This window comes from Myodes glareolus, chromosome 13, assembly GCF_982192425.1.
Source record: "Myodes glareolus chromosome 13, mMyoGla1.1, whole genome shotgun sequence".
Taxonomy (NCBI): domain Eukaryota; kingdom Metazoa; phylum Chordata; class Mammalia; order Rodentia; family Cricetidae; genus Myodes; species Myodes glareolus.
In genome coordinates this window covers 62,171,550-62,184,205 of record NC_142038.1, presented here as the reverse complement: position 1 = coordinate 62,184,205, position 12,656 = coordinate 62,171,550, and the positions used below count along the sequence as shown (strand labels likewise).

The 12,656-nt window shown below is 43.2% G+C and overlaps 1 protein-coding gene across 9 annotated transcripts in view; it reads left to right on the top strand.

The window, feature by feature from the left end:
* Window positions 1–12,656, top strand: part of Fhod3 (formin homology 2 domain containing 3) — a 429,672-nt gene that overhangs the window by 386,273 nt on the left and 30,743 nt on the right. For all 9 annotated transcript variants that reach the window (XM_087896219.1, XM_085700029.2, XM_085700035.2 and 6 more), the window contains 3 exons: window positions 947–1,105; window positions 8,353–8,535; window positions 12,341–12,460. In XM_087896219.1, the coding sequence (XP_087752345.1) occupies window positions 947–1,105; window positions 8,353–8,535; window positions 12,341–12,460 (462 nt within the window). The remainder of the gene's footprint in view (window positions 1–946; window positions 1,106–8,352; window positions 8,536–12,340; window positions 12,461–12,656) is intronic.

The window sequence follows — 12,656 nt, the reverse complement described above, 5'->3', positions numbered from 1 at the left end:
AAGAACACCAGTCCCATTGTCAAGATTCCATTCTTACTACCTTACCTAAACCTAATTACCTCCCAAGGCTGCAACCTCTGATACTAGAGTCTACCTTTTTGGCTATCACGGGGCCAACCTGTGAATTTGGAGAAGGGATGCAAACATTGAGTTTGAAAGACATACAGAGTTCCAGCCATATGCTAGCCATCATCTTGAGGTAGGCCCAGCGCCTGCCTCTGACAGGCACCGATGCTGTCAGGAAAGCCCCCATCACAGGGTTTTACAAGGATGCTAGGACACCTCTGCTTCTCTGTTGTCCTCTTTGGCCTGTTCCTACTTTCCACTTATACCCTTTTTTCTGCACATGCCCTTTCTTTCCTTCTCCACCTTCCAGTGGATAGCTGTATGATGGTCACATGGACAGGAAAGATGGGCACGCTCTGCTGTGAAGGGTGCAGGACATTTGGGTAGTAAAGAAAGCCCTGGGGAGATCCAGGAACCCGAGGACTAAACTGACATAGCAGTCACACAGGGAGGATGCCCTCCCTGTCCCCTCAGCCTCTGTGTTTAGTCACTGTTATGGGCACACTGCACACACTGAGCCAGCCAAGACGCATCCAAATGCTTCACAGCATGCAAGAAAGGAACTCTAAAATGGTGGGGGAAAACAGGTTTTGTTTTTGCACAAAAAAATCTCCTATTGAAAGAAAATCAATTTTATTTTGTAATGTGTCTGGCTTGTTCCAGCTTGTGTGAAGCTTGGAGGAAACTAAGTGCCTGAGCCTTGATCTCCTTCTTCCCCATTCTCTTCCTATGCTGAGTGGCAGCCAGTTCTTCCCTGAACCAAGTCTGAGCCATTTACTTTCTCTTTTAAATAAGGAGTGTGTCTGCTTTTAGTAATGAAATTTAGGAAGGATCCAGGATGATACACTAATCTTTTGACTTTCCTTCTTTTATCACCAAGAAAACAGCTGCAGATGGTAAAAGGCAGGAGATCATTGTCCTGGATTCCAAGAGGAGCAACGCTATCAACATCGGTCTGACGGTGCTGCCCCCTCCAAGGACAATCAAGATAGCCATTTTGAACTTTGATGAGTATGCCTTAAACAAAGAAGGGATTGAGGTAAGACAGGTTCTATGATGAATCGTTAGCGTTATGAAATGTGCATCACATTATTGCATTGAATATTACTTTGGATGGTTTGTAATCTTTTTTACTCAACTGAACTTCGAAATATATTAATGATTCTTAGATGTTTATCTGGGATGGGGAGATAAGCCCCTTTGCCTGTGAAGTTCAAAGATCTTGGCTCGCTCACAGACCTCAACGCTAACCAAACATTTCTTACCTCAGAATGAAAAAAGATCATCACGTCCTCCATATGAGGATGCTTAGGTCTCTTCCATGTCATGTCCATATGTCTAGGAACACTTAGGAATTGCAGTCTTTCATGTGGTGCTGAAGCCCACATAAAGGACATTATTTAGATCTTATAAAAGATGTGATTTGGGGGTAAGGATGTGCCTCACTTACCATCCCAGTTTAGTCCCTAGCACTGTATATGTGGGTGTGATGGCACCTGCATGTGGTCTCCGTGCTTGGTAAGTCCATCAGAAGGATCACAAAAGTACAAGGTCATCCGCAGTTGCAGAGGGAGTTTGAGACCAGCTTGGGTTCCATGAAACCCTGTGTCAAAAGGAAAAATAAACAGATATGCTTTGTTGCGTCATCTGGAGAACAGAGCAAGCCAACTGAGGCTCTCATGCTTGCTGATGTGTTAAAGGTGGAGAAAGCCCAGTGGAGCATAGTTCACCTAACGTGCCACAATTCCTGTCCTTGCACGTGGCTATGCTCTCCTGCCTCTGTGGGATGGTGAAACCTGTTATCCTCATGACGGTAAAGGGAAGGAGCTACTGGGCAGCCTACAGATTTGTGCCTGGAGACATCTGGGTGCAGATCAGGGGTCTGGGGACACTGCTTTGTGGAATCGGGTGGTGGTGCATCCTTCTGTTGGTAAGAGGCCTTCACATCTGAGGTTTATTCATGCATAGTCTTGTTTGGAAAACTTCAACATGGATGGAAACAGTGAAGCCTAACTCCAGAGGGAGTGCAAGTCTTTGGCAGGAAGGTCCCCCGAGAGGAAGGCTTGAGCCACGGTGTGAGACTCATCTACAGTCCTGGGTAGAAGAGAGGGCAGTGAGCAAATAGTACCTGCAAGGTTTGGAGCCCAGTAGGCCATACACACCTTGCCACTTATGGAAGAAGAGATGAGAACAAGAAAAACTCCACTGAAACAAGTACTTGGTTGAACACACAGTATCCTTGCTAAGCTCATGACCATCCAGGAGGTGACTGGCTTGGAAGAACAGTTCCATTAGGATGAGCCGTCAGTCCTCTGACTGGTATTCTTGAAAGGGGAGGGACATTTGGATACAGACAGGTGGGAGTGCCGCCTGCATCAGAGAACACGCAGGGAGGTTCAGTGTGGAAGTCCATGTGGTGACAGAGACAGATGTTAGCGTGACGTGCTTACAAACCAAGGGATGCCAGGGGTCATGTTGAGTATCAGAAGAGGCAAGGAAACGTTCTCCTCTCCAGCCTCCAAAGAGAAATCATGGGTTTCCCACAACCTTGATTTTGAACATTATGAGAGAATCAATTTATGCTGTTTGAAGCCACTTGATTTGAACAACGTTGTTACTTTGTCAGCAATAGGACCTGTAACCATTATACCAGATGCTAGTGGTACCTACCCTCCTCCACACAGCCAGAAATGTCTCCACACACTGCTAACCTCCTCAGGGAGTGAAAGCATTCCAGCCAAGAAGCCCTCATTGGAGCTGCTTCCATATCCTAGGACTGTGCCTGTCTCTCAGCTGTTCTCAGGCAGAGCTGTAAAGACCATGGAATAAGACTTCTTATGGAATGGGAAATACAGGAGCCTCTGTCCTCTCCTGTTCATGACCACTGATGCCAGCCGCCTGAGAGGTACAGGAGATCTACAGGAGGGAGGACCCAAAGCTTGTCCTGGACTCTTGCTGTTCAAGAGTTAAAATGAGACCGGGAAGAAAAAGCAGTTGTCAACCTGCAGACCTTTGCTAATAAGATTTGCAGTTAATGCCCACCGGCCTTCAGCCAGGCCGTCTGCTTCCTGGACACACGCATTATGTCATGGCATCGCTGCTTCACGGGGCGACTGGAAAGCTCTGTGTACCAAAACACAATTAGGATGTATTAAATGACATCCTGGGCCATTGCCTAGCAACTCACGGTATGAATCTGGATTTGTCATACAAACCTGAGTAATTAACTCCATTAAGGAAGTGGCTTTCAGATGAGTATTAAACTGTAGGAAGTTATTTTAGGGTCATCTCTAGAGAGCATCTGTAATACTTTTCTTCAAGTAAATCACAGGGAGTGATCACAAACAGAAGCGGGAAGACGTCACTTCATTACTTTTCTCTTCCTCCTCTGCTTTTCTGATTTTTGGGGCATAGTCCACTTAGGAGCTAGGACAATACAGTTGTCTCTCATGGCATTTAACATATCTCACTTTGGCTGTCAGATCTGCAGAAATTTCCTTTAACTGTTTGGGCCACAGTGTCATTCTAAAGAGTTTATATGGCCTAAGGCCTGTCCTTAGCTGTATTCGTAGGTGCTTGGCACATAGCACATAGGTGAATCTGCACATGAGCTGCGAAGCTGGCTCAGGGAACAAGAATGTTTTGACGATGGGACACAGCTGTTCATAGTGTTTGCACTGCAGATGAGTGGCCCCGGACAATGGAACTCCTGCTAGGACATGAAGGCAGCCCCAGCAGCTCCCCTGCTCTGCTTGGGAGAGCCTTCAGCCTAAGCTCCAGCAAAACCTTTCATCTCTGCTGGGCACAATAGTCTCTTGCCCCAGTGTGCTGCCCCAGAGTGCTCATGGGAATGACAGGAGATATCATCAGGGCTGCTTTTTAAGTTGCTTTCTGAGAGTGAGTGCAGGGATAGAACCCATTTTCTCAGAATATGCAGACTGTCAACAAACTAACCCCAACCAAACTTTTCCAAGACCCTGGTGCTCTACCCAAATCCTTGTATTATATTCTTTATCACCATAGCAACAGTTCTGCCAAAAACAAAAAATCATTGCTGCTGTGTTTCATCTGCAGGTAAATGTGATGGCCAAACTCAGCCTAGCATTTAGGTCCACAGTAAAGGATATGTTTGCATTGTTTTTCTTTGGATAGTACCGTTTGCTGTAAAAACAAGTATAGTTATTGTAGTAATACAGGGGCAGTGATTCTCAAACCTGTGGGTTGTGACCCCATCAATAAACCTGTATATTCAAAAATATTTACATTATGATTCCTAACAGTATTGAAATTATTGTTATGAGGTAACAACAAAAAAAAACTTTATGGTTTCTAGGGGAGGGGCGGTTACCACAACATAAAGAACTATGTTACAGGATTGCAGCATTAGGAAGGCTGAGAATCATTGATCTAGAAACAAACATTCAGGCTATTGGTCTTGTCGGATGTTCCTTTCCCTACAAAACCAAGTAATAATTCAGAATAGTATCAAAGAAACTATGAACGTGGCAAAAGTCTGACTTCAACCCTGCCTTGTGTTCATCTATATCGTCCTGGTGGAGAAAAGGACCACCAGATCGCCAGAGGTGACTCTGATCTTCTGATTAGCTGTCCCGTAGCCTCCTTATTGACAGTGATGTACAGAATGAGAAAATAGACTAGCAGGTATCTGGTGAGCTTAGAATCCTCCGTGGTGAAGAAATGGTTTGAAATAGAGAAGTAAAAGCCAAAGGAAACACGCTCAGTTCCTTCTTCAAAGGGACAAAGGGACAAAACTTGCAGGAACTTGTCTCCTGAAGACTCGACAAGGTGTTGGCAAGCTTTTGTTTTGAAATTACTTCCATGCCTAGAACAATTTAAGCATTATGAAAATTAAAGTGCACTTTTTTACTAAATACTTTAAAAACTAGTCACGGTCCAACCATAGATGTTTTCAAAGAGTGTTATCTGTTTGAATTGTTTGGATAAGTGTTTTTTAAACACTATATTTGTGGTCAGTGTGACCTAGGGAATTTTGGCTAAATCTCTCCTTATACTCAAATTCTGCACACATAGCCTCATCCTGGAGCCGCAAGGAAGAACAACTTGGCAGGAGTTGTGCCTGAGTGTTTGCCAGGTGTCACCTTCTGCAGCCTCGCTCTGCAGTTTAGAATATAGCCTCAGTATAGCTGTGCTTCTGATGACCTGAGGCCAGTCCTCCTGCCTGTTATGATGCATCAAGCTCCAGGCTGCTTCTGTCCAGATATACCCAGATGCATTGTGTTAGCATGTGCATATTTAATAGCAGCAGTTAATTTTATAGTTGTGAGTTTTAAACTATTTGGAGGCAATATAGTATAACGTTTATGTAAGTGGATTCCTGCAATCAGGATTGAAACCCTCCCATCTCCCTTGCTGCCCTTCTGTAGTTCCAGTCCCTGGCAGGCAGAGATACATTTTCCATCACTGTGGTTTTGTCTTTTGGAGGCTGTCATATGGACTCTCACAGTGTCGAACCTGAAGAGATCCTCTGCTTTCACTCAGCATGACAGGCAGCCTTGAGAGTCATCAGAGTATCATAGGCTCGAGAGCATTTTGATGTTACCACAGACGACTGTTCCCTTTGAGGATGGATATACCACAATTAGTCTACCTGCTTATGCGCTAAAAATAATTAGCTTGACCCAGCCTTGGGCTGTAATGAATAAAGGAACTGCCAATATTTTGGTAGTTTCCTGTGACTATCAGTTTTCACAGTTCTGGAGTACATGCGCAGGAACAGAATGGCAAGGTCATAGGGTCCTCTATGTTGACAAATTAAACCTTATGTTTTCATTCTTTTTATAGTGAAAAAAAATTAACTAGGATACAGTTTATCAACTCTTTATTAGGGATTTTTTTTTGTCTACCATGGGTCACAAAGATTTTTTCCTGTTTCTTTGCAAAAATTTTACGGTATTACATTTTCCTTTTAACCCATGGCCCATGTTGAGTTTCCTTACGTAATAAAAGAATCAAGCTGAGATTCATTTTTCTCAAATATGGAATTTAGTTGTTTCAACACCACTTGTTGGAAATTCTGTCCTCTCTCTGTTGAATAGTCTTCCACTTTGTCACAATCAGCAGACCGTCTTTGTGCCCCGTGTCTGTGCTCTTCTGCCTGTTGATACATGCATTTGTTCTAATTACTATGATTCTATAGCTCTTCAAGTTGGGCAGAGTGATATTTCTGAGGTCACCTTTCACCATTCACCATGGTTGTTCCATTTCTTTTTCCTTACTACATAGCTTCTAGATCCAGCTTGTCTGTTTCTATACAAAGTCATGCTGGTCTTTTGGTTGGAACTGAGTTAAACCTATAGATCTATCTGGGGAGACAGCATTCTGACTACAAATCTCAGCCCATAAACATAGTATCCCACTCTAAGGACTTAGATCTTCTATGGCTGTTTTCATTAGCAACTTAATATTTCCAACATGTAAAGTTTAAATTATTTATTAGATTTGTCACTTGTATATGTCATCATAAATAGCACCTTAAAATTTACTCATTACTATATAACAATAAAGTAGGTTTTGTGTCATGAAACATTGTTAAACTCACTTCTGTGTGTGTTTTAGAAACATTTTTGTAGGTGCTTATAATTCTTTACATAGACTATCATAGCCTCTGTGAGTATGGATAATTTTACCTTTTTCGTTCCTCTCTCGTCTGTATGTTTTTCATGTCTATTTGTGGAGGGGAGGAAATGGTTTCCAAACAGTGTTAAAATAGGAATAATGAGGATGGATACGATTTTTTTCTCTTTTGAAAATGCAATGAATTAAGCATTTGGACCTGTAAAAATCAATTGGATTCTAACATCCTTTGTCCTCTTGGTATCCCACAATTGGCTTTTGCCCAAAGCAAATAGAAGTAGAAAGATAATACTGTTAGTCACCTGGAAACGGGAAACAGACAAGATCGCCTGAGAAAATTAGTAGCATGGGGGTGGGGGAGTAGGGGCGGTGGAAGGGAAAGACAAGGGGAGAAGGGGAGGTGGGAGGAGAACTTGAGGGAACAGGATAGTCAAGATGGTGAAATACAGAGATGATAGCAAGGAAAGAGACATTTTAATCGAGGGAGCTGTTATGGGGCTAGCAAAAAACCTGGCACTAAAAAAATTCCCAGAAATCCACAAGGATGATCCCAGCTAAGACGCTAAGCAATAGAGGAGAGGGGGCCCGAACTGCTGAATATATTAGTATACCACCATAGAACCTTCATTCAGCAATTGATGGAAACAGGCAGAGACCCACAGCGGAGCACTGGGCTGAGCTCCCAAAGTCCAGTTGAAGAGTGGGAGGATGAGAATGTGAGCAAATATGGCCAAGTCCATGATAGATTCACCCACTGAAACAGTTCACCTGAGCTAATGGGAGCTCACCAACTTCATCCAGACAGGGAAGGAAACAGCATAAGCCCAAACTAGTCCCTCTGAATGTGGTTGACAGTTGTATGACAGGGGCAGACCGTGAGGCTACCGGCAGTGGTACCAGAATTTATCCCTATGCTTGTACTGGCTTTTTTGGAACCCATTCTCTTTGGATGGATACCTTGCTCAGCCTACATACAGTAGGGAGGGCCTTGGACCTCCGCCAGAACAATGTGCCTTACCCTCTCTGAGGAGTGGATAGAGGTTGGGGTGGGAGGTTAGGTGGAGGGGAAAGAAGGAGGGGAGGGAGTGGGAACTGGGATTGGTATGTAAATAAATAGATAATATATAAATTTGAATATAACAAAAATACTGTTTTCATCATTGAGCAGGTATTGCTTTATATATATTATATATATATATATATAAACTTATATATATATATAAGTTTTTCCTCAGATTTGTGTTTGATACTAAAGCATTATTTCTCTAGGAGTTTTAGTTAAAATTTATAATTAACACAGAAAAGTCAATCTAACTTTGTGAGTGTTTCATTTTTGTAATCTATTAAAATAGTTCATGAGATGTGCAGCAAGGTACACGTTCTTGGCACATGTTGCTGCATCTCCTCAGGAGCAGAAAGCTGTTCTCCAATACTCTGTCTTCTTTTTGTCACACATCATTCCCTGTCCTTGCCTGGGATGCCCTTTATGCCCTTGAAGGCCTGAAGCAGAATCCTTAAAGTTTACAGATTATCATATTATAACACCTGCCTACTAATAAAAACAGAATGCTTTTAGCTATCTGTTTGGAAAATTGTAACAGAAATTTAAAAATATTGCAGAAACAGAGCCCATTACTAACAAAGAATTATTACATCACCCTATCTTTCTAGAAAATTCTGACCATGATTCCAACCGAAGAAGAGAAGCAGAAAATCCAGGAAGCTCAGCTGGCCAACCCTGACGTGCCCTTGGGCAGCGCCGAGCAGTTCCTCCTCACACTCTCCTCCATCAGCGAGCTTTCAGCTCGACTCCACCTCTGGGCATTCAAAATGGACTATGAGACCACAGAAAAGGTAGGCAGGCCACAGGAGCATCCCCCAGCCCAATGTGGAGGCCAGTGGGTTTTACAGTTGGTGGATAGTAAACTGGGGAAGACTCGTTCTTGACACAGCATTTGGAGGGGGAGCTGATGGTGACTGCATCATAGCTCACACTGGGTGGTGTGCATTGCATCGGTACTAGGTGATGTGTGCCTTCTTGACGCAGCCTCGGATGCTGATGGTAGATGGCAAATAAGATGTTTAGTAATCACAAGGTACCAGATTGATTTTCACTGTAGAAAACAGAGAAAAGCAGAATGTGGGGAAAACCCTATTATCCTTCCCCCTGATGACAATAACCTAAATTGATACAGGCCATGGCAGTTGGCACCTTCACGGGTACTTTTGAGAGAATACTAGTAGTTACTTTTCCCATTGTTGTGACCAAATGTCTGGCAGAAATGACTTATGGGGGAGAATTTAGTTTGGCCTCATGATTACAGAGGTTAAGGTCTTCATGAAGGGAAAGTCATGATGGTGAGTGGGACAGCTCCATCTGTGGTAGCAACAGCTTGAGGCAGCAGACAGAAAACTGAATTATACTAGAACTAAAAAGCCACACACCATAGTGTGTGTCTAACCTCAGTGCTTTTATGGTAAGATGGAACATGGCCACAGGAGAATCCTGACAGGCAGGGACAGACACCTGGCAGAGGTTGTCCTCTGACTCACATACATGTGGACATGCAGACACAAAGACATGCACACAGAGGATGGGAAGGGCTTAAATGGCAAAGGTACTGAGACCCTTTTAAAACAGCAGTGGAAGACATCAGTGTCCTTCCTGCACTGGGCGTGCTGTGTGACTGTAACATGAAGGGGCCTGCTTGTTGGGGTTTATGTCCCGCCCAGTACCCCACAACCAGCAAGCCCCAAAGAAAATCACACAGAGATCTCCATAAGTTATGAAACTGATTGGCCCATTAGCTCAGGCTTCATATTAGCTCTTATAACTTATGTTAGCCCATTATTCTAGTCTATGTTAGCCACATGGCTCAGTACCTTTTTCACTGGGGCAGGTCACATCCTGCTTCTTGGTGATCTGGGCAGGAATCCAAGGAATGGGCTTCCTCCTTCCCAGAATTCTCCTGTTCTCATCACCCTGCCTCTACTTCCTGTCTGGTTGACCTGCCTATACTTCCTGCCTGACCAATCAGCGTTTATTCAAAACATGATTGACAGAATACAGACAATTCTCCCACACCATGTGACTCCCCTAGGGAGTTGTGAACAAGTGTCTACTCACCCCAGGCAGCAACAAGAGCAGACCAAAGAAGTCTTCCACCCAAGACTAACTCAGTGAACCAGAGTTTATCAGGGTCATGTACATGAGGGTGGGTCAGGGGTTACTTATAAGAACATAGATAACTCTAAGGGAGCTGTAGCACCATGAAGCCCATTCCTGTGTGGGCATTCCTGGATTGCCCTGCCCGATACTAACAAGCAGCTGAAAAAGTACCCCTTTCCCCAGAAGTCGTTAGGACTTAATGTAACTTGGGTAGGGGCCTTATGAATCTTGCAGTTAAGGAATTTCCTGAAACTTGTAAGTTTTAGTAACTTCCTAAATCCCTCTTAGGGATTTTGATTTGGAAGGAGACATTAAACAACAAGTCAGTGGAATGCTTTTGTGAGCTGAATAGGAGCCAGTGGGACTTAGTACCAGAGAAGATGGAAATGGGAGCCCAGAGGAACATACTGCTGTACTAGGGAACAGCTATAAACAGCGATTTGGGAGGTTTCAGGGAAAATTACGGGGTGAGCATTTCTTTTTTTTTTTCTAGCAAAATTCAAAATATAATTTGTCAAGTATCAGTGCGATTTTCTTTCATGGGTTTTGGGAATTTTGAAGGGAAAGTCCTTTGACATTTTGTGTAAGTTTAAAATTCTAGAATCAATTAAAAAATTAAAGTTCTTTCTTTTTCCTGCCTTCTTTCTTCTTTTTTCTTTCTTCTTTTCTTCCTTCCTTCTTTCTCCTTTCTTTTTTTTATTTTTTATTGCTTTTATTGAGCTATATATTTTTCTCCGCTCTCCTCCCTTCTTTTCTCCTCCCCTTCTACCCTCTCTCCTGGGTCCCCATGCTCCCAATTTTCTTTTTCCCATGTACATTAGATCCATGTATGCCTGTCTTAGGGTTCTCTTTGTTGTCTAGGTTCTCTGGGATTGTGAATCATAGACTGATTTGTTTTCTTTAGGTCTAAAAGCCACTTATGAGTGAATACATATGATATTTGTCATTCTGGGTCTGGGTTACCTCACTCAATATAATGTTTTCTAGATCCATCCATTTGCCTGCAAATTTCAAGATGTCATTATATTTTTTCTGCTGTGTAGTACTCCATTGTATAAACGTACCACATTTTCCTTATCTGTTCTTTGGTTGAGGGGCATTTAGGTTGTTTCCAGGTTCTGGCTATGATAAACAATGCTGCTATGAACATAGTTGAGCACATGTCCTTGTGGTACGATATGAACATCCTTTGGGCATATACCCAAATGTGGTATTGCTGGGTCTTGAGGTAGGTTATTTCCTAATTTTCTGAGAAATCGCCATACTGAAATTCAAAGCAGCTGTACCAGGGTGAGCATTTCTAGTACAAAAATATGAAGCGCGAATGAACAAAAATCCAAAACGTTTTTGGGGTCAAAATGATGCTGCAGTGAACATTTCACACTTTACCTTATGTGACAGGTCACAGATGAAGCAAAAGTACATTCAAAAGTATTTTTTCAAATATTACATGAAATTACCTTCTGGCTGTGCTGTAAGTAAAGGGTGTGTTATGACACAAGCGGGTTTCATCCTTATACTTGGATCCCGTCTCTGAGATGTCTTTTTAGGTATATTCACATATTTCAAAATAGGAAACACTTCTGGGTCCCATGTATTTTGAGTACGGGGTTTTAACGCGTTCTACATCTGAACTCATGGAATCAAGCAGGAGTGAAGACACCGCTAGGACTTCTGGGTGACTGATGTAGCTCGATTGTGAAACCATTTGGCACACTTGGGCGACTTTAGTGAACTAAGATGACGCTGGAGGAAAGGGTGTGTAACTAGCTGTGATTGAGTCCTTCACTGGCAAGGCAAGGCTGCTCAAAAGACTGAAGTTGAACCTCCTCATGTGGGGATCCAGGCAAGTGAAGGACTTCGTAGGTTGAGGTCACTGAGGCGCAGGGCAGGTCAAATGTCTGAGGGGGTGAGAGTAACATGGCTTTCAGATGTGCCCAATCCAAAGCCCACAGGCTTTACGCACCCTTCCATAGCTATGAATATCAACACAATTTCTTAAGTGTATTTAAAACACTTAAGATCTGGGTTTTTGTGACTAGATTATGTGATTCTTGGCTGCCAACTTTGTAGATGAGAATGCCATGTCACAGTGTCAAAATATGGGACATATCTATGTGAGTAACTTAGCTCAGAGGTGGTCAGCATGGGGTGCCTGGAGGGGACAGGAGGAGACTGTGATGATGCAGAGACTGTGAGGACACAGCATGTACGGTCTTCTGCCCACAAAGAAGAAAGACAAAGAGGAACCTGTAATGCCAGTGCCGAGGGAACACGGAAAAAAAGATGGTCTCTGGCGGGGGAGACGGTCCTACTTAAGCTTGGATGTTGCATATAGGACCAAGAGTCTTCATTGCGGTGTCTGCGGGTAGTCTCCTATCTGCCGCCGTTCAGGATTGTCCATATCCTATGCTACACAAACCCGGAAAAGAAAGAAGGAACCCAAGGTGTGTATTCTTTCTCATCTCCTGCTTTCTCTTTATCTGAAAGGAAGTGGCTGAACCGCTTTTAGACCTGAAGGAAGGAATAGACCAGTTGGAGAACAACAAGACTCTGGGCTTCATCCTGTCCACACTCCTGGCCATTGGGAACTTTCTAAATGGAACCAATGTAAGATTCCCCAGTCCCTTACTCTCTGGCCTCCTTTGTCACAGTCTCTACTGTCATTTACCAATGGATCTGTACTTTCGATTCCCTGAAGCACAGTGGAACAAGCTGCTTTTATATCTTTTTGCTTAAAATTCAAAGCTTTCTGTCCTCAAAGTATCAGGGTCCATTCATTGAATAGGAACTCTTCTATAAGAAG